Source organism: Danio rerio, chromosome 19 (assembly GCF_049306965.1).
Source record: "Danio rerio strain Tuebingen ecotype United States chromosome 19, GRCz12tu, whole genome shotgun sequence".
Classification (NCBI taxonomy): Eukaryota; Metazoa; Chordata; class Actinopteri; order Cypriniformes; family Danionidae; genus Danio; species Danio rerio.
In genome coordinates, this window is record NC_133194.1 from 19,032,501 (window position 1) to 19,058,704 (window position 26,204).

Here is a 26,204-nt window from a genome sequence, read left to right on the forward strand (position 1 = left end):
TCAAAATCGGCAACGTAGCGCAAAACTGCAAGTGCAAAAATGACGCGTCAGTTTCTCATCATTATTCAAAGCTGAGTTTTCTTATCCTATGAGAAGAGATTGCTTCTTAACTATTCATAAATGCACATGCTTTCCGAAGGCAATGCACAGACATGCCAGTGCAAAGCTGTGAGACACGGACCCACGGCAAACAGTATTTAGCTGTTCAAGAAGGGTGGTATGTGTTTGTTTCCATGATCCACTGGGTCTGTTACATGTTTTTCCTTGCGATCCTGTCAAGGCCAATACAGCAAAACTGTTTGTGTGTAGCAAACCTTTTTTCTCGGGAGACCAGTACAAGAATCGGAGAATCGTTCGTTCACATTTAGACACATCCACCGTGCTGCTGTGTTTGCCTAAATCCTCTAGATTACCAACAGGGTTAATGGTTAAAAATAGACAGGGCAAGAGACCTGCTGCACTGAGTCTGCATTTAGACCTATCAGGGCTCGACAATAAGGACTGCCCGATGCCCCGGGGCCAGCGTGCGAGACGCTCGGGCCAGTGTACAGAATGTTTAGAATGCCTTGTCACAAAAGTTTGGCTGCGACTGTCTGTCAATTGCAAGCAAATACTATCTTAGGGTGCTTTTACACATAGACGTTTGTTTCGAAATCTGTCTCGTTTCTCCGCGGTTAGCACGGTTTGTTTGGCATATGTAAATCCAACAGTCGCGCTCCACATCCGCGCAAAATCAATCAGTCCAAGATCAACTGAATGAGATGGTCTATGCTCGATTGAGTGGATCGACTGTAGTAAGAAAACAATGCAACGAACTAACAAACCAGGCTATATCACAGTGTATTATGATTATGCAAAAGCCATATTTAGGGCGATGCGAAGAGAGAATGATGAGCAGCGCGGTTAAGTTGGTTTTGTTTTCGATAACTTAATCCTGACACATTCAGTTATAGACTGCAATAACTCAAAAAACTCTTACCCTAAAAAGATCTAAAGTGTGTTTCCTACAAAAAGACAAAGCTGGTTATGCTTCACAGCTGTATTTTTCTTTTTTTTCGCTCGACATTACGAGCACTGCCCCTTTTAAGCCCTTGCAATATGCGTTTAGCCGGGAGAGCTCGCGCGAAGGGGAGCTCTCAGTAAGGGACCGTCGGAAAAGTGCTTTTTTTTTTTTTTTTTTTTTTTTTTATAAAATAACTTGTCATTTACGGTTGCATATGGGAACTTTCAGAACCTCTCCTTTTACCCTTACTCGTAACAAAAAAAAAAAAGAAAAAAAAAAGGATTATCATGAGCAGGGTGGGATGTCATTCCTGCCAGTAAATGTGCGCTTCATGTCTAATGCGAAAGTGAAAGCATGCTGAAATATTACCTAGAGCTGTTTATACATTAGAAAAATTGACCGAAGTTACCATCTGATCACTTTTCCATATTTTAATCTTATAATATGTTGTATTAGGCCTGTTGTTTTGTTCATTTCTGCACTGACAGCTCGAAAGAAAGATCAACATTGTTCTGCTTTGCATATGAACTGAGACTGCATCAGATAGCAATGTCTCTCTATAATTTAAGCCTATAATGCAGAATTCTAGCCAATGTTTTTTAAATAGATTGATTAATTCAATAGATATATTTTTACACAACTTGACAACTGAAATGAGGCTCTGTATGAGAAAGTCTGACCTCTGATTTGTATTTGGTGACGATGTCTGTGGGTTGTTAAAATTAAAGTGCATACTTTCGCTTATAAAATATTATATACACGATTGCTCAAGTTTGGGGTCAGTATGATTGTTTAATATATAAAATAAGCTTCTCCTGCTCACCAAGGCTGCATTTATTGTATCATAAATACAGCAAAATTGTGAAATGTTGCACTATAAAATAATGTTCAAAAGTATTTTATAATTTAATTTAATTTATTCCAGTGATTTTAAAGATGAATTTTCAGCTTCATTGCTCCACACTTCAGAGTAATAGTAATAGTAATAAAAGCAATAATAATAAAAGCAAATAATGTCTGGAATAATAGTTTTATTTGAAACTACATACAATAAGAAAGCAGTTATTTAAACTTTTAATAAATATTTAGCAAATTTACATTTTTTTACATTTAATAAATGTCGCCTTGATGAACTGAATAATTTTCCTTAAAAAAAAAAAAAAAAAAAAACATTGCAAAAAATTTACGTACCGTAAATACACACCCACACCGACTCACTTACCCACCCACTCACTTTTTTTTTTTTTTCTTGGTGGGGCCAGTGAGAATTTGGCAACCACTGTCCCACAGTAAAAATCGGAACCTTAGCGTTGAACCCTGCTTATGATTCAGACCCGGGGATTGAGGGAAAAGTCCTCATTTAAAATGTTTATATGAATACGATTATCTTTTTAATTATATAAATTGTGGTTATCTGTATATGAAATTACGAATAACAAATGTAACAGGGCATTAAATTACTGTATATTTCTTTGCATTTTAACTTAGTAGACTATAAAATCATGCGTCTCCTCACGGTTTGTGTCTCATTTTGTGAGCTAACTGACAACAGTTGTCCCTCCTTCTCTCTTGCTGGTTACGCCCACACCTGTCCTTTGCTTGCGGAGCTCCACGCTCATTATAAAGCATCTTTTAAAAACATTCTGAGGGAGACTTGAACCGAAAGTGAGGGGGTGTCATGACCCTTTAAAGTACAAAGTAAACAATAAATCTAAATTTATATTGCCAACTGTACCAGCCTCGAGGGCAGTACACACACTTTACAAAAGAATTTGATGATTTCTTAATCGAAATAATTTTGGCCACAGATAAAATTGTAATTGTTGGTGAATGTAAGATTTAAATAGATAATGAAAAAAAATGCATCAAGTCTGGCCTTCCTAGAAATAGTCACCTCTGTTGGAGTGAAATTGCACATCTCAGAACATACTTCGGATGTAACATTATAATATGGTATAAATATAATTTCGAAGTTGTGTAGGAGAGTGATGACTTTTTAGATCACAATTTAATATCTTGTATTTTGTGCATTTATTGGTCTACATAACCAGCTACTGTAGCACTAATAATGACTTTGTCAGTAACCTACCTGATCTTTCTAATTTCCTTAGCTTTCCAGACAGCTGCAACTATTGATTCTGTCCTTTCTAATACATTAGACACAATTGCTCCATTATTTTTAGAAAAGATTAAAGAAAACAAAAAATTATGCAGTGGCGTTTTATGTGTTTTTTCACACGCAAGATTGATGAAAAACATATGCTGGATAAGTTGGCGGTTCATTCCACAGTGGCGACCCCAGATTAATAAAGGTACTAAGCCGAAAAAAAAATGAATAAATGAATGTTCTCAGAAGTTGGGAAACCTGTTCCTAACATTTTGTTTCAAACCCTACTTTTAGGACTTGTGTCTAAAACCTTTAAATTAGGTGTCATTAAGGCTGTAATTAAAAAAAGAGAAAGAAAACACTGCTTGATCCTATTTAATTAGTAAACTACAGATCCATTTCAAACCTGACTTTTCTATCAAAGATACTAGAAAAAGTTGAACCTACTCAATTATGTTCCTTCCCACAGAAAAACTATATTTGTGAGAAATGGCATTTGTGAGTTATGGCATTGCATATTATAAATGACCTGCTCTTATTGTCCGATCGTGATTGCATTTCTCTGTTTATATTGTTGGACCTCAGGGCTGCAATCGATGCAATTGATTATAACATTCTCTTTGAGTGGCTCGAATATTCTGTTGGTATAACTGCATTGTCTGGGCTCTGTTCATACTTATCTGAACATTATATATATATATATATATATATATATATATATATATATATATATATATATAAATATATATATATATAATATTTTATTATTTATTTATAATATTTACAATATTTTATATATATATATATATATATGACTTATACTTACCAAAGTAAATGTCGGCTTGTGTGCACAGCCATGACTGATTGTTGGGGTTGAGGCTGAGGGCATAGTTAACCAGCTCCTTTAAAGTGATGACCACAGCGTCAACATCCACAGACTGTAAACTGAATAAACACCAGAGCATTTTACACTAACATTACACTATCAAGCATGTACAGATATAAATACAGAAACATTTCTTCATATAATAAAGAAACAATTTTATTGGCTTTGATTTACTTTGTGAGAGATGAAGGCCATATGGAGATGTGCTCAGCAGTCACTTCATTGACTATATCATCCTAAAAACAAACAAACAAACAAACAAACAGCATTTATATATAGACATCAACTAAAATCAAAAAAGTAATCAGTGCTTTTGTGGAGAAACATCCTCTACACTGGTTACCACATACCCGTACAATACTGTGCAGCCGCACAAACAAAGAGATGAGTGTAGTCAAAACCAATGGCTCCTAAAAACATAAGAGTTATTGCAGATTAAATTTAAAGGTTTTAAAGCACAAACAAAACTTAACATTTTTATGCTTACCCGTATTTTTTTCACAAAAGTGATGAATTTGCTCCTAAAAGCATAAAAACGTGTAACAAAATATTAACCTAATTATTTACATAACATATATATAATACATTAACATAAATATATAATGCATAATTATTTTGCAAATAAACACTTTATCACAGGACATTGCAGATACCCAAATATGCTCTGTCTGATTTTTTTTTTTTTCCCAGGCAGCCATATAAAGCAGGAATATTTTATAATTTATTACTGTATTAAAATTTCCCTCTGTCTTACCGGGGCAGAATACCAAGAGATGACTCTCTCTGTTTAAGAAGGCTCACTCTGCTGTCACTGGTGCGTTTGTGCTGGCTAGAGAAACTGCAGATTTGCACAACCACTTCCCAAAGCTCTTTAGCTGTGCGTCTGCTCTCTTTAGGTCCTGGAAGTTCCTTACAGGTGGATGCTATCAGATGCCCAAGCTGTATTTGTTACAGTGTGAAAAGCAAAATACAGAAGTAAGAAATCTTAACCTGTGTAGAACAAAATGTGATTAGGACATTTTGGTCAGATACCTTTATATACGGATTGTTGTTGACAAGTGACTGGGGCACCTGTAGAGTCAGATACTCATTCTCCCTCCAGTTGAGCATGAACACAACACATTCCTCACCAACAGTCTGACGTAGTGGGAGATCTGCAGGTGTAAAGAACACATTGATAAATTACATCATCTTATGCAAAAAACAAACAAACAAAAAAAACAAATAAACTTTAATTTAATTTAATGACAAGTGATTCTTTATATCAACAACAGCAGCCAATTTTGTCAAAAGACCATAAACTCATTTTATTTCTGCACAATTTGGGTCCATGACACCACAAGACAGTGTTGGCAAAGAAACTGTAATTAAATGATCTGTTTTGACTATCAGCTATCCAGCTGCACCCTTAAGCAGATATTTTACAATGTTTTTACAAAGTTTTTAAATCAAAGAAAGACAGTTAAATCACTATGTAAATCACAATAACGGAATTCACCACGGCTACAGTGTCAGTAGAATTATAAATCATACTATTATACAACAGGAGTTTAAAATTCTGGATGTTAAATCATGTATATATGTAAAGTATCTATAATAGAAAATTTTTACAGGAGTATAAATTTACTTGGTGTGCATGGTGGGCATCCTGTCACATTTACCGCAAGTAGATGTGCAAAAAACAGCACAATAAGTGTGTGTGTGCATGTGCGTGCGTATGTGAGTGCGCGCGTGCATGTTGATAGGAGATAATAGGACTGATAGGATTTGTGTGTGCATGTTTTTTTATTAAAAAGTATTTCTAAAAACCTTAATGTTCATGTGTTTACAGCAAGACGGACTGTCTACAAATGGAGGAAGTTTAGAAGAGCACAGCATTAAATGCTCAATATGGTGAAAAAATCCTAGAGTGTCAGCTAAAGGCCTAAAGAAATCTCTGAGAAATCCACAATAAGTGAAACATTAAACAAAAGTGAAATTTATGTGAGGACACCATGGAGGAAAGCACCGTTGTTAAAAACAAACAAACAAAAAAAAATCATTTGAAGTTTGCAAAAAGCATCTGAAAGTTCCACAGCACTAGTGACAAACTATTTTGTGGACAGATGAAATCAAAATTGAGTTGTTTGGAGAGAACACAGAATATTTTATGTGGAGGGGAAAAAGTACAGCACACCAACATCAAAACTTCATCCCAATTGGAAAATATGGTGGAGGCAGCAAAGCATCCCCAAACCATGATGCCCCTCCCAGTTGGGATGAGGTTTTGTTGTTTGTGTGCTGTACCTTTTTTCCCCCCCCCACACAACACTCCACACATAGAACTTAGAGAGGATGGGTGATGCAACAAGACATCGACATAAAGCACAGAAGTAAATGAATAACAGAACGGTTTCAATATCAGAAAATACACCTTCTGGAGTCCAGACCTAAACCCAACTGAGATGCAGTGGCATGAACTAAAGAGAGTGATTCACACCAGACATCCTGAGAATATTGCTGAACTGAAATAGTTTTGTAAAAAAGAAAGGTCCAAAATCCCTCCTAACCATTGTGCAGGTCTGATCTGGAACTACAGAAAATGCTTGGTTGAGCTCACTTCCGCTACGGAAGGGTTAACCAGTAACTAAACTTATTTTTCATAATTAACATATGTTTTACTTGTTTAGCCACCCTACACTGTATATTTTTACATGTTGTGCTCAATAAAATATGAACAGATATCATAATTGTGTGGTATTAAATTAAGCATACTGCATTTTTCTACTGGTCTGACTTCTGAAGATCAGAAAACATTATCTGTGAAATCTATGCCTTAATACAAACAATCCCAAATGATTCACATAATTTTTCTCGCAACTGTATGAGTATTTACAAAAAAATACTATTTACATTTTTCAAATCTGTTTGCCTTATAAATACGATCAACATGACAGAATGTTTTAAGCTCAAATACTATACTAAAATGCTACATGCATTTGCTGACCCCAGGCTGTTAATACATTGTATGGAGTGCCTCAAGGATCAGTTTTAGGCTGCTTAGCTATTTACAATATACATGCTGCCTCTCTGAGACATTATTTGAAGGCATGAGATTAGCTTTCTGTTATGCAGATGATGCTTTATTTTAAATTACAACAAAAACCTGATGTGACTTCAGAAATGCATAAGCTAACTGAGTGTATTAAAGTTGAAAAAGTATGGTGAAAATTTTCTTCTTTGAATATCCGACAACTGTTACTTATTGAGCCCAAATCCTGTACACAGCAGATCCCAAAACTCAACCAGCAATTAGAGGGACACAATTTAAGAATTAATTCTACTGTTAAATTAAGTAAATTAAGCAAATAAACTTTTGAAAATCATATCTCAAGTCACAAAAGGCTGCCTTTTTTCATCTCAGAAATAGCACTTAGTGAAGAAACATGCTACGTCAGATGTAGTTCATGCTTTTATAACCTCTAGACTGGATTACTCTAACACTCTGCTGACTGGTTGCTCTGACATTTTCTAAAATTGTTGTCATATTCGATTAATAAATTTCACTTAGTGCCAAATGCAGCTGCTACAGTTCCTACCAGGTCTAGAAAATACAGATGTGGCTAATTAAAAACGCACAAGTAAATGACCGTTACGCAACAGTGTTCCAAAGAGCCATAGAGCATGGTCTAACAGAAAAAAGACATGACCAGCAGTGGGCAGTTATGCAACATCCTAAACTGATAGCAGGGCACATGGTGAGATATACTTAAGTTTATAGTGCAAAGGAATTAAAAACAGAATAATCATAATTCTCTCAGCAATAGTATTTTTTTAAATCATGGTTTGTTCACTGAAAAATAATTTTTCAAAATGTTGTGGATCAACTAAAAATTAAGATCAAAACACATCTCTGACTAGCCTAAAACTTGAATGCTACTAGGGGTTTGAATTTTATTACAAGCACTAAAAATAAATACCTCAAAAACAAAAAAATAGAACAAAAAGATTTTTGCTGCAAGCAAATTAACAAAATTTACTTTTAAACGCTGGAGGGAAATATTGTTATGCAGTTCAAAACAAAAATCAGAAGGATGACACCACGGTTAAAGTATTTATTTTAGACAGGTATCTTTTAAAACTATTTTAGTCATGCAAAGCTTATGTAGATTGTGTGCTCATGAATAGGTTTATATGCACAACAGTGTTTTTTAACCACTGAAAATGTCTGCCAAAAGATTGGCTATTTTTAAGTTGATTGATTACCTTTTACAGCATTATTAATATAGTCGGTTAAAAAACCTAAGCAGTCGTTTAGTTGTTCAAGTGAAAAAGGAGATAAAAACAAGCGATGTATGAGGATCAGTGAGGACAACTGAAAATAAAAAGTCACTCATTGTCTTGGTGACATGAATGTAGGTGTAATGCAAAAATATGACTGGATATTTCTGTTTTTAGCATTACTTATTTCTGATCAAATTTTTATTTAGTTTAATAACAAAACATAAGTAAATGTGCTCTTTCACCTAAGCAGCTTTATTGAGGTGAAGTTTGATTTATATTCACGCATTTGTTCATTTTTGAACAGTGACAGTCTGTGACACAGTTTTGGGGAAATGTAATTCCTGCACCTGTTGGCCTGTCAACAACTACGCTTGACAAAGTGAGTGTCTCCACAGAGTTTTCTAACTGGTGAATGACATGATCTAGTGTTCTATCTAATCAGTGCGCGTTCGTGTGTTCATGACTTAAAGAGGCGTGGGTTTGGACAGCAGGGGAGGGACGTAAAGTATCTAAGCTATTGCTACCATTCTGGCAGATCTTCTACTACACCTTTAACTAAACATTATTTGGGGTCAGTTGACATCTTAAAGGGCGACTAGTTTACCCCTTTTTTAAGATTTAATATTAATACTATGGTTCGTCTGAGTGTGACAGTCGATCTCAAAACAGCTTCGATTGGTCCACCATTTTTGTTGTTAAATTGAAAAAAAAAAAAAGAAAAAAAGGACTGGGTGTGTTTATATGTCCCCAATTTGACAGTTTGTACACTTTACCTATACATATTTCTGTCCAAACAGCTTGAAAAGTAGATTTTGCACCATCGGTGTCCTTTTAAGTAATGATAATATTTTATTTATAATGCACTTTTCTAAAACCAAAAAGCACTACAACCAACAGAGAATCTAAGCATGCAATAAAATACAAGGATTCAACATAGAAAAAAATAAAATATAAACACATTAGAATGATCAAGAATTTTAGAACGTTTTCAACAACAACTTAAAACTAGCTAGTGTGAAAGTATTCCTTACAAAGAACTAAATATCCCATGCTTGGTTCAAAACACACAAGCGGAGGTTGCCAGATTGACAACATCAACAGAAGCGTGCCTAACTATCCCCGCTAAAGCAAATGCATCACTGTCATCTGTGTGTGACTGCCGTCTGTGTGTGACAGCTTTACTAGCCAATTGAGTGAGCACACTTTCTTTCTGCTCAATCAGAATTGTGCAACCAAATTATGCAGAACGCCCACAATAAAAAAAAACAAACAGGAAAGCGCTGACACGTGGAATTATGGCGTCTGCCGTTTCAGAAGCATAAAAAAGCACCACAGGCAGCTATGTGAGAAGCGTCTTGCCTAAAAAAAGGGGCGTAGATTTAGCATGGATGGAGGGGACGTGGAGGGAAATCAACTATTGAAATGTCCCCGCCAATAATTTAATTAAAAATCGCGTTGTCAATATTAACCTGGACATAAGTCTTATCTCTCCTTGAGTCACACCTCTCCGAAACACATTTGAACATTGTGATTGGCTGTGCCTTTCCCTGCTGTCATGTGAGAGGCTGTAGCTGTGTTCAGAAAAGCAGCTCCAAAACAGCGCAGGGGAATTTCTTGTGCAAGAATAAGGTGTGTGACACACAAGGGTGAGGATAGCGGGAGCAAAAAGGACCTTTTTTTCAGTGAAAAGTGTAAGTCACTTAAGGTTCGCTACTGAATCCATTGTTTTCCCCCTATTTAAAGTGTATATATATATATATATATATATATATATATATATATATATATATATTTATATTTTAGTGCTGTCAATCGATTAAAAAAAAATTAATTAATCGCAACTTAAAAAAAAATTATTGCGATCAATCACATTTAAAATACTGACACTTTTATTTTAGATTATTCAAATGTAAAATTAATGTAAACGCAAGACAAAAACTATTTAAATTCAAAATATAATTGTTTATTAGAATTTTTGTTTAACCTGTAACACAGATTTCTTCATGTAAACAACATACCCACAACAAACCATCAAGATCCTTGGTTTGACAGCCATATTTATTAAAGAAATTAAAACACAGGCATGTTAATGACATTTAAATTTCAAAACAATCAATGCCAATAACGAAAACATTGACTTCCATGTTGGATTTTAAGTGGACTGCAAAAAAAAAAAAGCCAAAATATAGGAATTGCAGATAGGGAAAATGAAAAATTATAATAATAAACTATAGAATACAAACTGTTGCACTCATTGTAAAGTTTTATTGCTGTGAGTTGAGAACATTAGTTATAGAGTAGAAACAATTTTGCTTAATCCTCCTTTACATTCATCCAGTTGCTAAGACTAGGAGTATCCCGCAAGTGCACAGAGACTCCCAAATGCCCGCATATGAATGATAATTTCTCACAAACCGGTCATTAAACACATTGCACGACCCTCTCCCCTGCATCCCACCTAGCTCTTCAGGTAGCCTATGTCGCGCGCAACTCATCCCCACCGTCCTTCAGGTGCGTCTCGTGCGCACACGCCCTTACTCAGATACGTCGATCACTCCACCCCTGACACAGACACAGACACAGACACACACAGACAGACACACACAACGCGCTACAGACGTTTTGGCCTCAACGGCCTTCCATACTGGAGCGACTGCCCTCAGATTCAACACTCATGATCACGTTCATCAAATTTGCTTCAACTAAGCGTCCTAAAGTATTACTGTATTTCACAAGGATTCTGACACAACAACGCGAAGCATACGCTTTCGTTGCGTTTAATGAGAAAACACGCTAAACTTGGAGGGCTCATGCTGAAAGGCAGAGTAATGCCCTGTCTTTGACAGCTCGCGACTTCACCAGAGACTGAGTACTTTCACATAAGACACCAATACTCAGATTTTAATATGATTAAGATTATTATATATTTTAAGTTTGACTGCATAAGGGGCCGATTGAATGCACCTTTGCGTTAAGAGGGGCATCTTTTGCATGCGGCTCATCCCAGAGCAGCAGTTTGTGTTGTCAAGACAACTAGAGAGAACTTTTAAAGAGCCTGGTTTCCGCTACATTCATTCTTCTATGGCGGGGACCAAAATGCATCCCGCCACGGCTACATTACCCATTCAAAACATTCAGTTATTGTTGTTGTTGTTTTTAATAGCGGATTATAATCTTATCAAAACTTATTAAAAGGTAAGTGGATTATAACAGCGCAAACTTTTTTGTAACCGTATAGTGATGTGCGCAATTGTTTAATCCTTTGGGGTTACGTGCTGACTGGCTGACAGGTGCGCGATGCGTGAGGCCAGCAAACACGCAGAAGCTTTCAGTTAAGATGAACACAGTTTCTATAGTTATACTTTATATGCAGAGTCATACTTTATCTATAAATAATCACTCTATCTTGCTGAGGTTTATAGCCGTTTCGCTTTACTTCAGGACGCATTATTGCCGCTCTAAAGGTCTAATCCAGGGGTCTCAAACTCGCGGCCCGCGGGCCATTTGCGGCCCTCTGTGCAATATTTTGTGGCCCGCGCCGACCGCTGTACACTGACAGAATCAGAGTCTATCTGTACACAGTGGTCACTGGCATTCCCCGCCTGCCGTGTAAACAAAGGGGCGGGGATGCCGGTGACGTCACCACGCACCCCGCCCCTCTGTTAGACGCTGTGACGGGCAGGAAGTGTTAGGAGGGAACTCGCGCCGGCCAGAACCAAGGTAAGCTGTTCCCGCCCCTGCCTGCCACTTAGCTACCTATCTGCAGCCTGCCACCTACCTAGCTACAGCCTGCATTTTATATATATTATAGGTAGATACAGACTGGTACAGACTGATGTGACTGGACTGGGGGTGTTTTATTTATACATATATACGCCTTTTTTTTAGGTGAGGGGAGGCACGTGCACACATAGGGCTCAACCTGTGCAGTGCACATGCCCTTTTTAGTCTTGGATAGAAAGTGCCCTTCCAAAATGATCAACAGTGCCCCCGCGACGCGGCACACCTTCGGTCCCGCCCTTCAGTAGGCGCGCGACAACACAGCTGATCAGTACGCGCGCGATAACACCGCTATTCAGTGTGCGAGCATCCACTCTGCAGTGGGTGAGGGAATGGAAGTTTTGAGTGAATTCCCCCAAGCCATACTGAGGGTCTCAACTGCTTCCGCTCTAAAGCCAAATGTGGTTCAGATTTGTGAGAAGAAGCGCTGTCAAGTCTCTGGCAGCAAGGAGTAGGCAAAAAATGCCATGTTCAGAAGAACTGTTCAAGGGCGTAGGTTTGCGCTTGACATTGGTGGGGACTGGGGACGAGTCACCCCCGCCAAGAATGAATATTGTTTATATATATATATATATATATATATATATCATTATTATAATATATATATTATAATAATATAGCCAGTTTGTTATTTGCCTATAGGCTTCAGTTTTTAATTTAAATCAAGTTTTAACAGATTTCTCAAAGAAAATTATGATAAAAAAATGTATTTTAAAATTAAGTATATTTACATATTTGAAGAGTTTAGATTCAAAAACCTCTAAATGCCATTTCATATTTTCTTCTAAAATTAGCATTTTTTTTCCAACTCCTGTGTGTGGACTCAGTGATTTTACTTTTATAGTGACAAATACATTATTTTCATTGCCTTTAAAGTGAAATAACTCAACATAAAGATACAAGGCTGAGAAAAATGCTCATTTTACATGACATTTAGAGGTTTTGGCATCTGTACTGTACTTCATTACTTTATTCTAAGAATTTAAAGTCCTAATTTCTAGTTCAAAGTATTTTTATTATTTATAAAACTGTAATAAAACTTACAGTTTAAATGTGTAAATAAAGCAATTTGACAAAATCGTAGGAAATAGTTTTGGTACATCAAAAAGTGTAGTTATAATAACTATCCAACAAGATTACCCAGCAAAAATTAGTTCTTAATGTCACTAAAATGTCATATTTATACCTCAATTAAGCAGAAAATCAGGTGAATAACTGCAAAAAGGTTCAGTTTTTCAGAAAACAAATAACCCCTTTCAATAAACTGGCTACAGGCCTGAAAGTGTCAAGTTAAAATAATGTTTATTAACTGATGAAGAGAGAGTTTAATAAAGACTTTCGTTCATTTTTCGTACAAATTAAACATGTCTCATAGTATTATTAAAAAATGGAGCACAGGCTGTAGTTTTTCTGACAAATTGTTTCAACCAAAATTGGAGATGTTACTCTAAGAGATTAGGAGAACTGGCAGGGTCATATACGTTTACATGAAGGTGTTTATTCTGCAGTTAGTTTTCAGGGAATATTATTGTTTACAGACTAGTCTGCTTTAACGTTAGACTGGACGTAAAAGCGGTGAAAACACTAGCATAACGGCATTATCATGATGGACTCATTGAGTAGCGAACTTGAGTTTATGTGACTTACACTTTTCGTTGGAAAAAGCTCTTTATATCCACCTCTTCTTGCTACCTCCATCCTCACTTGTGCGAGGCACACACCTCACACATCGGGAAATTCCCCCCCGCGCAGTTGTTTTGGCGCTGTTTGTATCTGAAACTATGATCTGAAAGCAGCCACTCACATGACAGCAGGGAGAGGCACAGCCAATCACAATGTTCATATGTGTTTGGGGGCGGTGCGACTCGAGGAGAGAACGTGATTTAACCCTTTCGGCATGTCTAGGTTTATACTGACAGCGCCATGTTTTTAAGTAATAATTAAATTATTGGTGGGGACATTTCGGTAGTTTGTGGATATTGGTGGGGACACGTCCCCACCGTCCACCCTAAATCTACGCCCCTGGAACTGTTCATAATCTTCACTCAATGTTCTATTAATGTTCAGGACACTTCATGTTCAGAAGAAATAATTAAAACTGTTAATAATGACATTTGAGGACTTTTTTTTTGTGAAATCCCTTATGCGGCCCAGCCTCATCCAGACTTTGCCTCCTGCGGCCCCCAGGTAAATTGAGTTTGAGACCCCTGGTCTAATCGCTGTTTTAAGTTATCCAGAGCTGTATGAATGTACAAATCTTGAATATCATAATATTATTAAATATTACAATTTTAACAACATATACAGCAACACTTTTGCAAAATCGATACCCAGCTGATTTAGTTGTTTCATTAGAGGACTGCGCTTCTTTTCTTCTTTTTTCCTTGTCAACATAAAGGCAGTGAGGTGCGCCTCGCGTTTTTGGAATGAAAAAAGCACGTTAGCTGTGATCAGCCACTTGTTCAACTGCAAGACATACTTAACTTGCGGGACGATAACCCGTGCCTACAGACACATTTGCCAAAGAAGCAAAATGGAAGAAGAATATTGCTGTATGATACAGACGTGTTGATGCCATAAAAAGCGCTGATGTTCCTGGATCTGCATCATAAACGCAACAAATAGGCTCTACCTTTTATTTTACAGCATATAAAAGCATTTATGCACATTAATGCAATATCATATTTAAACAACAAAGCTGTTTACAAAAAGTCAACATATGCACGCGTTGTTGTCTTTTCATCACGCAGCATGCGCACTTGAGCCGCGATGGAGAGAAAGGAAACCATATAGTAAGACATAATCTTTAAAATAATGATTTCTATTAAAAATGTAAAAAGGTTTTGTGATTACAATAATACAAGCGGGGCATTAAATAAATGCATATTTTCCGTGGAGCGAGCGATTTGTGGAAGTCTGCTATTTTATTTAACGGAAGACAAAAATATGATTGGAAAAAAACAGCCTATGCCTGTTATAAAAAATAATTAGTCAGTGTTTTCTTTTTTTAATATAAATTAATTATTTAAGTGTAAAATAATTTAGGGCAGTCCTATTTATTTTATTCATTTTATCTAGTTTATTCTGCTCTTCTGTGCTAAACACTGAATGTGCGTGAAAATGCTCTGTTGTATTGTTCTACTATTAATATGCTAGCATATAAAAATAAATCAGTATTTTATGCAATATTTAATGTGTCAGACACAAAATAGACACGTCAATTTGTTTAATATAAAATTAATAGTAATTATAGTATAGTAACCGATTAATGAGCGGCGGTTGTCGGTTAGCAAAATTAACCGAAATGTGCATCCCTAATATATATATATATATATATATATATATATATATATATATATATATATATATATATACATACACTTTAAAGAGGGGGAAAATAATGGATCCACATTACATCCACATTCAGTAGTATTTGTCTCTCCTACTTAGGGTAAACAAACACTTGATACATTTATACAAACAAATCTACTTTAAAATGTCTCGAGCATCCGCTTGTTGCTTTAGCCTGCTAGCACTGCTAGTCAGCTAAAGCTACCGACTTCTTTCATTTACTCATTGCCTCACTTACTGTCTTTGCTCTTTTCCCTGCGCAATGTCGCTTGTGTGTCTATCCTTGAGTGCAGGAGAAGCATCAATGGAGGTGTTGGAGCTGGAAGCAGTAGAAAGCCAGATTCACAAATCGCGAGATGATGCAAGAGCAGCTCCGGAAAAAAAGGGCCTTGCTTGGTGTGCCGTGCACTGCAGCTTGTTCATCTGAGGCAAGTGTGCGATACAATCTCAACACTTTGTCCACCCCAACCCGGTGCGTTTCTCTGTCCAGGCCCAGCGCATCAAGGACACGGTTTACCCAGGGGTAATTTTCTCTGGCACCTGGCTACCATGGCCCTTGGGTATAGTTGCGTAAGGTGCATACCAGGTCATGGGGCAGAACGTCTCCTCCTCCTGTGTTCGACATCTCCATGGAGAACCACTTCGCCCTTCTCTGCAAGACGGGTTGCGATGTGGCAATCATCACTGACTCCATTGTTCACAAAGTCCGCACTGCTTCCACTAACAACGTACACACACATTGCTTTCCCAGTGATAAGGATTCCTGTGTTAAGGATGTTTCTGCTAAGGTACCTAAGCATTGGCGAGAGCATCGGAGCTGTCGTCCTCCACATGGAGACGAACAACACCGGGCTGCGGTAGACAGTGATCCTGAAATGGCACTTCAGGAGCCTGATCGAGACAATGACACACCTCGCCCGCCACGCAAATCATCATTTCTGGATCGCTTCCTACCTACCATCGAGGAAATTAAAGGTTCAGTACACTTTTTGCTCTGAATGAATGGCTATTAACAAGGTGTAAAGAACAGAAGTTGCTCTTTACTAATAACTGGAATCTTTTCTGGAAGCGTGCTAGGCTTTTCCGTGCTGATGGGCTGCACCCCAGTCAAGCTGGAGCTAAACTCCTGTCAGACAACATCTCCAGCATGCTTCGTTCAATCTGACTAGTAAGTGAAAATTCACAAAATTCACATTTTAGCCATATAGACTCTTGCTCATCCCACTTAAATAACAGTAATGCACTACTGGCTAACCCTATAGAGACTGTGTCTGTTCCTTGTAATATTAGATAAAAAAATAAACTTTGTGTGCTCTAGAAAAAAATCTATTAAAAATTAAACCAGAAAAACTGCAAAAAAAGTGAAAATACAAATTTCTTAAAGCTTGGTTTGCTAAAAATCAGGTCATTAGCACCTAAAGCACTTATCATAAATGAAATAATAAAAGTTAACAATTTTAATGCACTCTGTCTTACTGAAACCTGGCTGAAACAAAATGACTATATTAGTTTAAATAAAGCAGCTCCTCCAGGAATCTTATATAAGCATGAGGCTCGTCAAACTGGATGTGGTGGCGGAGTTGCATCAATCTTTATTGATATTCTATATGTTAATCAGAAAAACGGACATATGTTTAACTCCTTTGAAGTACTGACACTTAATGTTATGCTTCCGGATATAATAAAAAAAAGTTATCTCTCGCTTTAATCACCATATATAGATCCCCAGGACCCTATGTCAATTTTCTAAGAGAGTTTTCTAATTTTATTTCTGACTTACTAGTTAAAACTAATAAAATGCTAATTGTAGGAGACTTTAACATCCACATAGATGATGCTAACGATACATTAAGGCTCAAGATGATAGACTAACTACATTCACTTGGTATAAAAAAGCAAAACGCTGTTGGTTCAACCCATTGCTTAAAGCATACATTAGATCAAATTTTTTCTCATGAAACTGGTCATTGATGTAGACATTATCCCACAAAGTGATGATATAACAGACCACTACCTCTTACTATATAAGCTGTGTTTACCTGAAATTAGCAGATCCATACAGATATATCAATTTGGTAGAACTATCGTCCCGTCCACTAAAGATGAATTCACAAATAACTTGCCTGATCTTTCTCTATTTCGAAATGTACCCGCAAATGCAAATGACCTTGATTTAGTAACCAGAATTATGGATGCTATCTTACTAACACACTAAATATTGTGCCACCCATCCAATTAAAAAAAAACTAGAGAGAATAAAACTACACCATGGTATAACAAGTCAAGCTGTGTTAATACCAGACGTGGAACGTTTGGATAAATAGGGTTAGGCTGAGCAACAAATTCACTGAGCAACAGACGCTTATTCGCGTTATGGGCAGGGCTTCTGTGTGCCCGGTGACTCTAGCTTCGTGCTTGATGGCTAACATGGATTTTATTGAGAAAATAATTGTTTATGTGCTTTATGAGGGCTGAAAAACAGCCTCGATGCGTTTGGGACTGTGTCTGAGTGCACTAGATCCTATCAGAGCTCTGTGAGCTTATAAACTCCTCCAGAAACTTAAGCTGGATGATGAAAGCTTTCAGCGGTGCTTCTGACTGAACAGAGCCCAGTTTGATAAACTGTTGTCGGTGTGTGCAGGAGGATTTTCCCCCGGGACACCAACAACAGGCGCTACGTCATAATCAAGCCCCCACAAAATTATCCACTGAAGTTTAGATTTTTGAACTAATGGATTTGCACGAAACGCATAGAACGTGCAAAACGATCTATTCACACAGTGCCATTCGTGCAATTCATACTGCAGGATGTCTATTCGCGCCTTTGCATTGACTTCACATGTAAATCACTCGTGCTTGATGCTTCTTCCGCGTCTGGTGTGAACACAGCATCACACTTATGCTAAGCAAGCAGTGCCCTGGAATGTAAGTGGTAAAAACTAAATTAGAGGTCTTTAGAATTGCATACAAACACAATATGTCCACCTATAGGAGGGCTCTAAAATCTGCCAGTGCTGAGTACTTCGGCAAACTGATAGAAAAATAATCATATAAAATCTTATATTTTTATTTAACACTATTGCTAAATTAACAAATAATTTGTCATCTTTGGAACAAAATGTCACACAGCAAATCAGTAGTGGTGACTTCATAATTTTTTTCAGTGATAAAATAGAAGGCTTTAGACAGAAAATAGAAATTGTTAAACTTTCTGCACCGCCTTATCCTTCAGATCCATTAAACGTTCCACTGAATCAAAACAAACTACAGTGCTTCAAAATCATAGAACAGACAGAGCTAGATAAAATTATAAATGGTTCTAAACCAGCTACATGTATGTTAGACCAAATGCCAACAAAATAACTGAAAGAATTGCTACCTGTAATATGAGAACCTCTTCTTAACGTTATCAACTCTTCTTTATCTTTAGGCCATGTTCCAAATCCTTTTAAGCTAGCTGTTATTAAGTCTATTATTAAGAAACCACAGCTGAACCCCAGCAACTTAGCTAATTATAAGCCTATTTCAAACATTACATGTATGTCTAAAATGCTAGAAAAAAAGTTGTGTCTGCCCAATTATGCTCCTTTCTGCAGATGAACAATGTTTTTTAAAGTGTTTCAGTCAGATTTCAGGCCCCATCACAGTACAGATAGTGAAAATAACCAATGATTTACTCTTAGCTGCTGACCAAAGATGCATCTCGCTATTAGTTTTACTTGACCTTAGTGCTGCATTTGACACCATTGATTCCAGGGACAGGCTCTACAATGGTTTAAGTCATACTAAGCTAACCGTTACCAGTTTGGAAATATAAATGGACAGCTTTAACAAGACTGGCCAGTAAAGAATGTGGTGCCTCAATGATCAGTTTTAGGCCCTTTGTGGTTAACAAAATACATGCTACCCCTGGGAGACATTATTAGAAGATATTGGATTAGCTTTCACTGCTATGCAGATGATACTCAATTAATTATTTTAACTAAACCTGATGAGTCAGCTCAATATCCTAGGGGTTAGCATGCCAACATATGGTGCAGTAGCACGTCAGGGGGTTCCAAGTTCGAATCCCGGCTTGAGGACATTTCTTAACCTTACCCCACTCTCTCTCTCTCAAACTTTGTTTCCTGTCTCATTACGGTCCTGTCAAATAAAGCCAAAAAGGCCAAAAATAAATCTTAAAAAAAAAAAAAAAACTAAACCTGAGGAGATGAGACACCTGAACTGTCTTAGCTAAATGAGTGTATTAAAGATGTTAAAGACAACTTTCTTCTCTTAAACCCAGACAAAACAGAAGTATGACTTATTGGGCCAAAATCCTGTACACAGCAGAACTCACAACTCAACTTGATATTAGAGGGATGCAAAGTTAGCATTATCTCTACTATAAAAGATCTGGGTGTTATATTAGACAGCACTTTAACTTTTAAAAAGCATATATCATGTCACAAAAACTGCCTTCTTTCATCAGAGAAATATTGCTAAGTTACAAAGTATGCTATCCATCTCAGATGCAGAAAAGCTAGTTCATGCTTTTATGACTTGGATTACCGAATGCCCTGTTCGCTGGTTGCCCAGCATTCTCTATTAACAAACTTCAGCTAGTACAAAATGCAGCTGCCTGTGTTCTTACCAGGTCTAGAAAATATAATCACATCACCCCAATTTTATCCTCCTTACATTGGCTGCCTGTCAATGTGTCATCTGGCTCCTGTATATCTAACCAACTTACTGCCTCGTTACAATCCAACCCGCTTTTTAAGATCTCAAAACTCAGGGCTTCTGGTAGTACCTAAAATAGCAAAGTCGAGTAAAGGAGGTCAAGTCTTCTCATTTATGGCTCCTAAACTCTGGAATAGCCTTCCTAATAGTGTCTCAAATACATTCTTGCAGTTCAAAAAAAGATTAAAGACCTATCTTTTTAGTAAAGCATAATGCATCACATAGCGGCATGATGCATAAATGTGCTCCATGCAGGTTTTTGCATCTCGTTTATATACACAATGAATAGCAGCTACGCTAATTTTTCTCTTTATTCTCTATTTCTACCTGGGGACAGTCATTCCGAGGCCACCAGAGATTATGCAGCTTCACTGATGCGATCCAAGACATGTGAAGAGATGATACCAAGGTTTTCATAATCCCGGACCAGGCTGGATCTGAGCGGCTGCTGCGGTGGTCATGGAGGAGAGGAGAGCATGTGACTGATTCCTGTGAGACTCCAGGGACAGACGAGTCTTCGTTAATGTCCAACGTTCTCCAGCCCTCAGCACCTAGACTGCAGCTCTGAACAAGACGTTTGGCCAAAGGAGAAATGGTTGTGCCCAACTGAGCCTGGTTTCTCTCTAGGTTTTTTATCTTCACTTTCGCTAATTGGTGAAGTTTTGGATTAGCTCTTTAGTGTTTGGACTCTCAGCAGTGAATATTAAACCACACTAAACTGAACTTAAACTCTGAAAACTGAACTGACACTGTTTCAATTCACTATATTCTTCATGTGAAGCTGCTCTGACACAATCTACATTGTAAAAGCACTACAGAAATAAAGATAAATTGAATTGAAGAAAAATAAACAGCAATTCCAATAGGGCCTACGGTCAGTAGGTACTTGGTCCCTACTAATAATAATAAACGGAGCAATTCCAATAGACCATATGCACCGTAGTTGCTCTGTCCCTAATAATAATAATAATAATAATAATAATAATACTACACTGAGCAATTCCAATATGATCCACGCACCGTAGGTCTTTGGTCCACTAAATAATAACAAACAAATTTATTCAATGCAGAAGTGTGCTCGTTTTTGAGATTGTTTTAGAACTTTCGATTCAGTTACTAATGGAAGAAATGTATAGAAATAAAAAATGGTCAAACAACTTGCTCTACAAACAAGAGTGTTCATGACAATACAGACAAAACAAAATAATAAAAAATATCAGTTTGCAACGTCAAAAGCCACAACAGTTTTTAATGTATTAAAAATAAATGAAAGTGAATTAGACCGGATGTCTCAAGCCAAAATAATTCAAATGGCTATGCCCGCTTGTACGCGAAGAATAAAGCTTGTTTCACATCGCAAGCACACATGACGCGTGAACAGAGCATGTTTTTTTGGCATTCATGAAACAGATTAGAGTTTTCTTACTGCACACAGAAGTAACGCGTCAGCACTAGGCGTGATTGTTGCTAAAGCAGCAGTGTGCGATAGTTTTGGCACTGGGTCTATTTAGGCCGCACTGCTCATGCTCAATTAAAGTGACAGTGTATCGATAGTGACCAAAACACATTGAATGACAGTAAAAAGTAGCAATTTTACAAAAAACAAAAAAACAAATGTAAACAATTTTAGTATCAGTTTTGCTTAAGTTGCACACTAGTGTTGCAGGAGAGGGGAAATAGAAATAGAAGTGGCAGCTTTAAGACTGCTATTTACGGGAGTTGTAGTCCATAGCAAAGTGTATTGTGGGTAGTGTAGTTCAACACGCAAGCTGGATGATGTGAGCTCGCTGTGTGCTGTGCAGTAGAAGTAGAGGAAAAAAGTTTTATTTGGCTCTGTTTTATGTTCAATCAAGTAATTTCACCCAGGAGCTGTTTGCACTGTGAACCTGACAACAGTAAAATAACTAAAAGAAGGGCATGCATTGATTACTTTTGTCAGTCTCATCCTTTGCACGCCGCTGGACATTACTAAAGCAGTGAAAGAAACACTAGTTTGAGCATATATAAATATCATTATTATAACTATAGGCCAACAACATCCTGACAATCAAAAACAGGCTGTTTGAAACAGGAGTTAGATGAATAAGGTCTACGAATCGTAGATGCTCGGTCCCTAATAATAATAATAAACGGAGCAATTCCAATAGAGACCAATCACCTACGGTGCATAGGCATAAGCATAAAAAGCATAAGAATAGGTTTAAAAAAAATGGATAACTAATTATCAGTGTCAATTATATCAGTCCATTATATCAAAAAATTGCGGCAGCCCTAGTATCCGCATACACAGACACATAAAGTGAGCAGTCATTCTGCTGTGGCAAAAGGGAAGGAACTAGCGGGGGAAGAAAGTGGAGAAGAGAGCTGTTCATTTACTCATCCTAATTACAACTCCTGCAGATACTGCAACTTATGGGTTATGAAAGTAAACTTAATACCATGTATCCTCATTTCCAGATATCCTCGAACCCTGCTGACCAGGTCAGGTGGAGGTCTCACTATTCTGCCTTTGGCAGTGCCTTCCTCATGTGCTCTAACCTCCATCAGCAGTAGTTCATTAAGCATGACCTGACGCAGCTTTGGAGAAAACTCTGTCACCAGCTCCAGGCATGCCGTAAAAAGCTGACAAGCATGTACAAAATCCTGAAACAACAACAACAAAAAAGAGCTGGTTGAAATTGCAAACAACAAACCTGACATCTAAACTAAATGTTTTATTTACTTATCTGAAGTAAATAAATTAACACCTACCCACAATAGAAAACTAAGTACAGTACAACAATTTAAAAACATGTAACATCAAAAAAATTTTCTTTTAGTTACATATGGGCACATTACAAAACAACCCACCTCTACATTTCAAATGCATACAATAAGTAGTCAGAATAAAAATGTTAACAGTTAAAGGTGCTGTGAGTAAGTTTGTGACTCTTGTAAAGAAAAAAAAAACATAATATGCTTGCATATATTTAAGAACCATTAACATACTTGTATACCTGAACAATAATAATAATAATTCATTTTATTTATAAATGGCCTCTTTCTGGATACCTAAGTTCGCCTTACAGTAAGCATCAGCAGACATGCTAAACAACTTAAACATTACTAAAAACAATCATTGACCAAACAATTTAAAACGCAATAGCGAATATAAAAGAACATAATAAAAACATGATAAAAAAAATTGTTAAGTAAAAGCCTGCTTAAAAAGATGGGTCTTTAGACGTGATTTAAAATTGTGAAGACTATCACTGCTCCTAAGATCTACTGGAAGTGAGTTCCATAGCCTAGGAGCCATAGAGCTAAAAGATCTGTCTCCCATTTTGCTCAGTCGAGTGCGAGGTGGTGCCAGAGTGAAGTTGTTAGCTGACCTAAGGGTACGAGAAGGGGTGTAGATATGGAGAAGTTCAGTGAGATATTGAGGAGCGAGATTATGAAGTGCCTTGAAAGTTAGAAGTAATATTTTAAAATCAATTCGATACTTTACTGGAAGCCAATGAAGCTGATAGAGGAGTGGTGTGACGTGCTCGTAAGATGGGGTCCAAGAGATGACACGAGCTGCATGGTTCTGAACCAGTTGGAGTTTATGGAGAAGTTTGGAAGGAAGTCCAGAAAGAAGTGCATTACAGTAGTCAAGACGTGAAGTAACTAATGCGTGGATAAGAATGGCTGTGTTATTAGTTGTGAGAGAAGGGCGGAGACGAGTGATATTACGCAGGTGGAAATATGCAGTACGTGTAATATTATTAATGTGACCTTCAAATGAGAGTGTGCTATCCAAGATAACACCCAAACTCTTTACCTGCATGGAGGGAAAATTTGTACTGTTATCAATGTCTATAGTGAAATTATCAGCTTTATCCAAAACACTTTTAGTGCCGATGAGAAGAGCTTCAGTTTTGTCGCTGTTTAATTTTAAAAAGTTAGCTGAAAGCCAGATTTTTATTTCAGCTAAACATCTGCTCAAAGCAGGAGGAGGAAAAGAACAGGAGGGCTTGGTGGACAGGTAGAGTTGAGTGTCGTCAACATAACAGTGAAATTGTATGTTGTATTTTCTGAAAATGTGACCAAGAGGCAGTAGATATATGATAAACAGGAGTGGACCTAGTACAGAACCCTGTGGGACACCAGTAGTGACAATCTGCGATCTTGACTTAAAATCTTTAATTTGAACAAACTGATATCGATCTTCAAGATATGACTTCAACCATAAAAGAGGGGTGCGAGAGATCCCTAGTGAGGCAAGCCTATTCAAAAGAACCTGCGAAACCGTGTCAAAGGCTGCACTCAAGTCCTGGAGAATAAGAATTGACAGTAAACCAGAGTCTGCTGCCAGTAGTAGATCATTAGTAATCCTGACAAGAGCAGTCTCAGTGCTGTGGTTGGGACGAAAACCAGACTGGAAGAGCTCAAACAAATTGTTATTAGCAAGATATTTATGGAGTTGAGACGCAACACATTTTTCCAGTATTTTTGAGACAAATGGCAAATTGGAAATTGGTCTATAGTTGGCCAAATTGGATGAATCAGCTCCAGGTTTTATTAGTACTGGGGTGATTACAGCAGTTTTAAGTAAAGATGGGACAGATCCAGAATCCAGTGATTTGTGAATAATGTTTAGTAATCAGTGTGGACAATGATGGAAGACGGGTCTTAACTAAGCATGTAGGAAGTGGATCAAGCAGGCAGTTGGTAATTTTAGATTTCTGTATATGACCAATTATTTCAGCGGTAGATGGTAAGGTAAAAGTATCAAAAGAAAAATGTGTGATGATTTCAGAAACATTTTGACTGAAGTCAGGGGCTGAACTATTTGTATGTAATTGATTATGAATGCCCTTAATTTTTGTTTCAAAAAAAGACAGGAAGCTGTTACATAACTCAGTTGAAGAAGAAAGTGATGTGTCAGGAAAACTTAATGATTTTTTAACTACAGAGAAGAGTAATCTAGAGTTACCCTGACTAGATTCTATTCTGTTAGCATAATAGTCAGATTTTGCTTTAAGTAATGCTTCCTTATAATGATGAGCATGTTCTGTAAACATTTCTTTGTGGACAGTTAACCCAGACTTCTTATACAACCGTTCCAACCTGCGACCTTAATTTTGAGTTGATGCAGATCAGAAGTAAACCAAGGAGCAGAAACAGAAAAAGAGACAGTCCGGGTTTGTAAAGGTGCAAAAGTGTCCAAAATTTCAGATAGTCTACTATTGTAAATAGACACCAGAGCATCAGCAGAAGATGAGTCCACATTGTATGCAAAACTATTAAGTACATCTGAAAAATGTAATAAATCAATGTTCTTAACGTTTCTAAATTTGATTGTCCGGGGTGACTGCAATTTAAAAACTGCAAGCTGAGCACAAAAAGACACTAAGAAATGGTCAGATACAAGAAGATCAGAAACAGTACATTTGTTAGGGATTATTCCAGAGCAACAGATGAGATCAAGGGTATGGCCTTTAGTGTGTGTAGGGAAATTAGCAAATTGCTGCATTCCAAAGCTGTCCAAGCAGGATAAAAAGTCGATTGTATTAATATTGTTGCCAGCATCAATATGAATATTAAAATCACCCAGCATAATAACATTAGGAGACAAGGAGCACAGCTCAGTTAAAAACTCAGAAAGTTCAGTTAAAAAGCTTGAACTGCGTTTAGGAGGACAGTATATTGCAGCAAGAATAGTCGGAACTGCCCCATTAATTTAATGATGACTGACTCAAAAGAGGGGTATTCAGACACAGTTACTTGAGATACCTTCCATTTCTCCTTATAGAGTATCGCCACGCCCCCTCCCCGTCCAGTAGTGCGGGGTTTACAAATTTATTTGTAGCCTGGTAAAACAGCTTGGTTAAAATAATAGAAATCATCATGTCTTTGCCAAGTTTCAGTAAGACAGAGGAAATCAAACTTATGGTCAGACAGTACGTCTTGCAGCAGATGACTTTTATTAGATAACGAGCGAATGTTGAGTAGTCCAAAAGATAGATTGTTTTTGCATGCTTCGTTGGAAGCGGAGTTTGCTGGGTATGTGAGTACATTACGGTCAATGGATCTTACTGACCTTGATGCCTGGCGAGGGTTGGACGACC

General features: G+C 37.2%; 1 protein-coding gene across 7 annotated transcripts in view; it reads right to left on the reverse strand.

The window, feature by feature from the left end:
- Window positions 1–26,204, reverse strand: part of ints8 (integrator complex subunit 8) — a 158,559-nt gene that overhangs the window by 22,075 nt on the left and 110,280 nt on the right. For 5 of the 7 annotated variants that reach the window (XM_073930818.1, XM_073930820.1, XM_073930819.1 and 2 more), the window contains 7 exons: window positions 22,551–22,755; window positions 5,029–5,150; window positions 4,751–4,935; window positions 4,484–4,517; window positions 4,347–4,406; window positions 4,171–4,232; window positions 3,937–4,055 (listed from right to left, as the gene is read on the reverse strand). In XM_073930818.1, coding sequence (XP_073786919.1) covers window positions 3,937–4,055; window positions 4,171–4,232; window positions 4,347–4,406; window positions 4,484–4,517; window positions 4,751–4,935; window positions 5,029–5,150; window positions 22,551–22,755 — 787 coding nt within the window. Of the gene's footprint in view, window positions 1–3,936; window positions 4,056–4,170; window positions 4,233–4,346; window positions 4,407–4,483; window positions 4,518–4,750; window positions 4,936–5,028; window positions 5,151–20,439; window positions 22,756–26,204 lie in introns of all 7 variants that reach the window. The other 2 variants (XR_012394572.1, XR_012394574.1) reach the window with 2 other exon arrangements.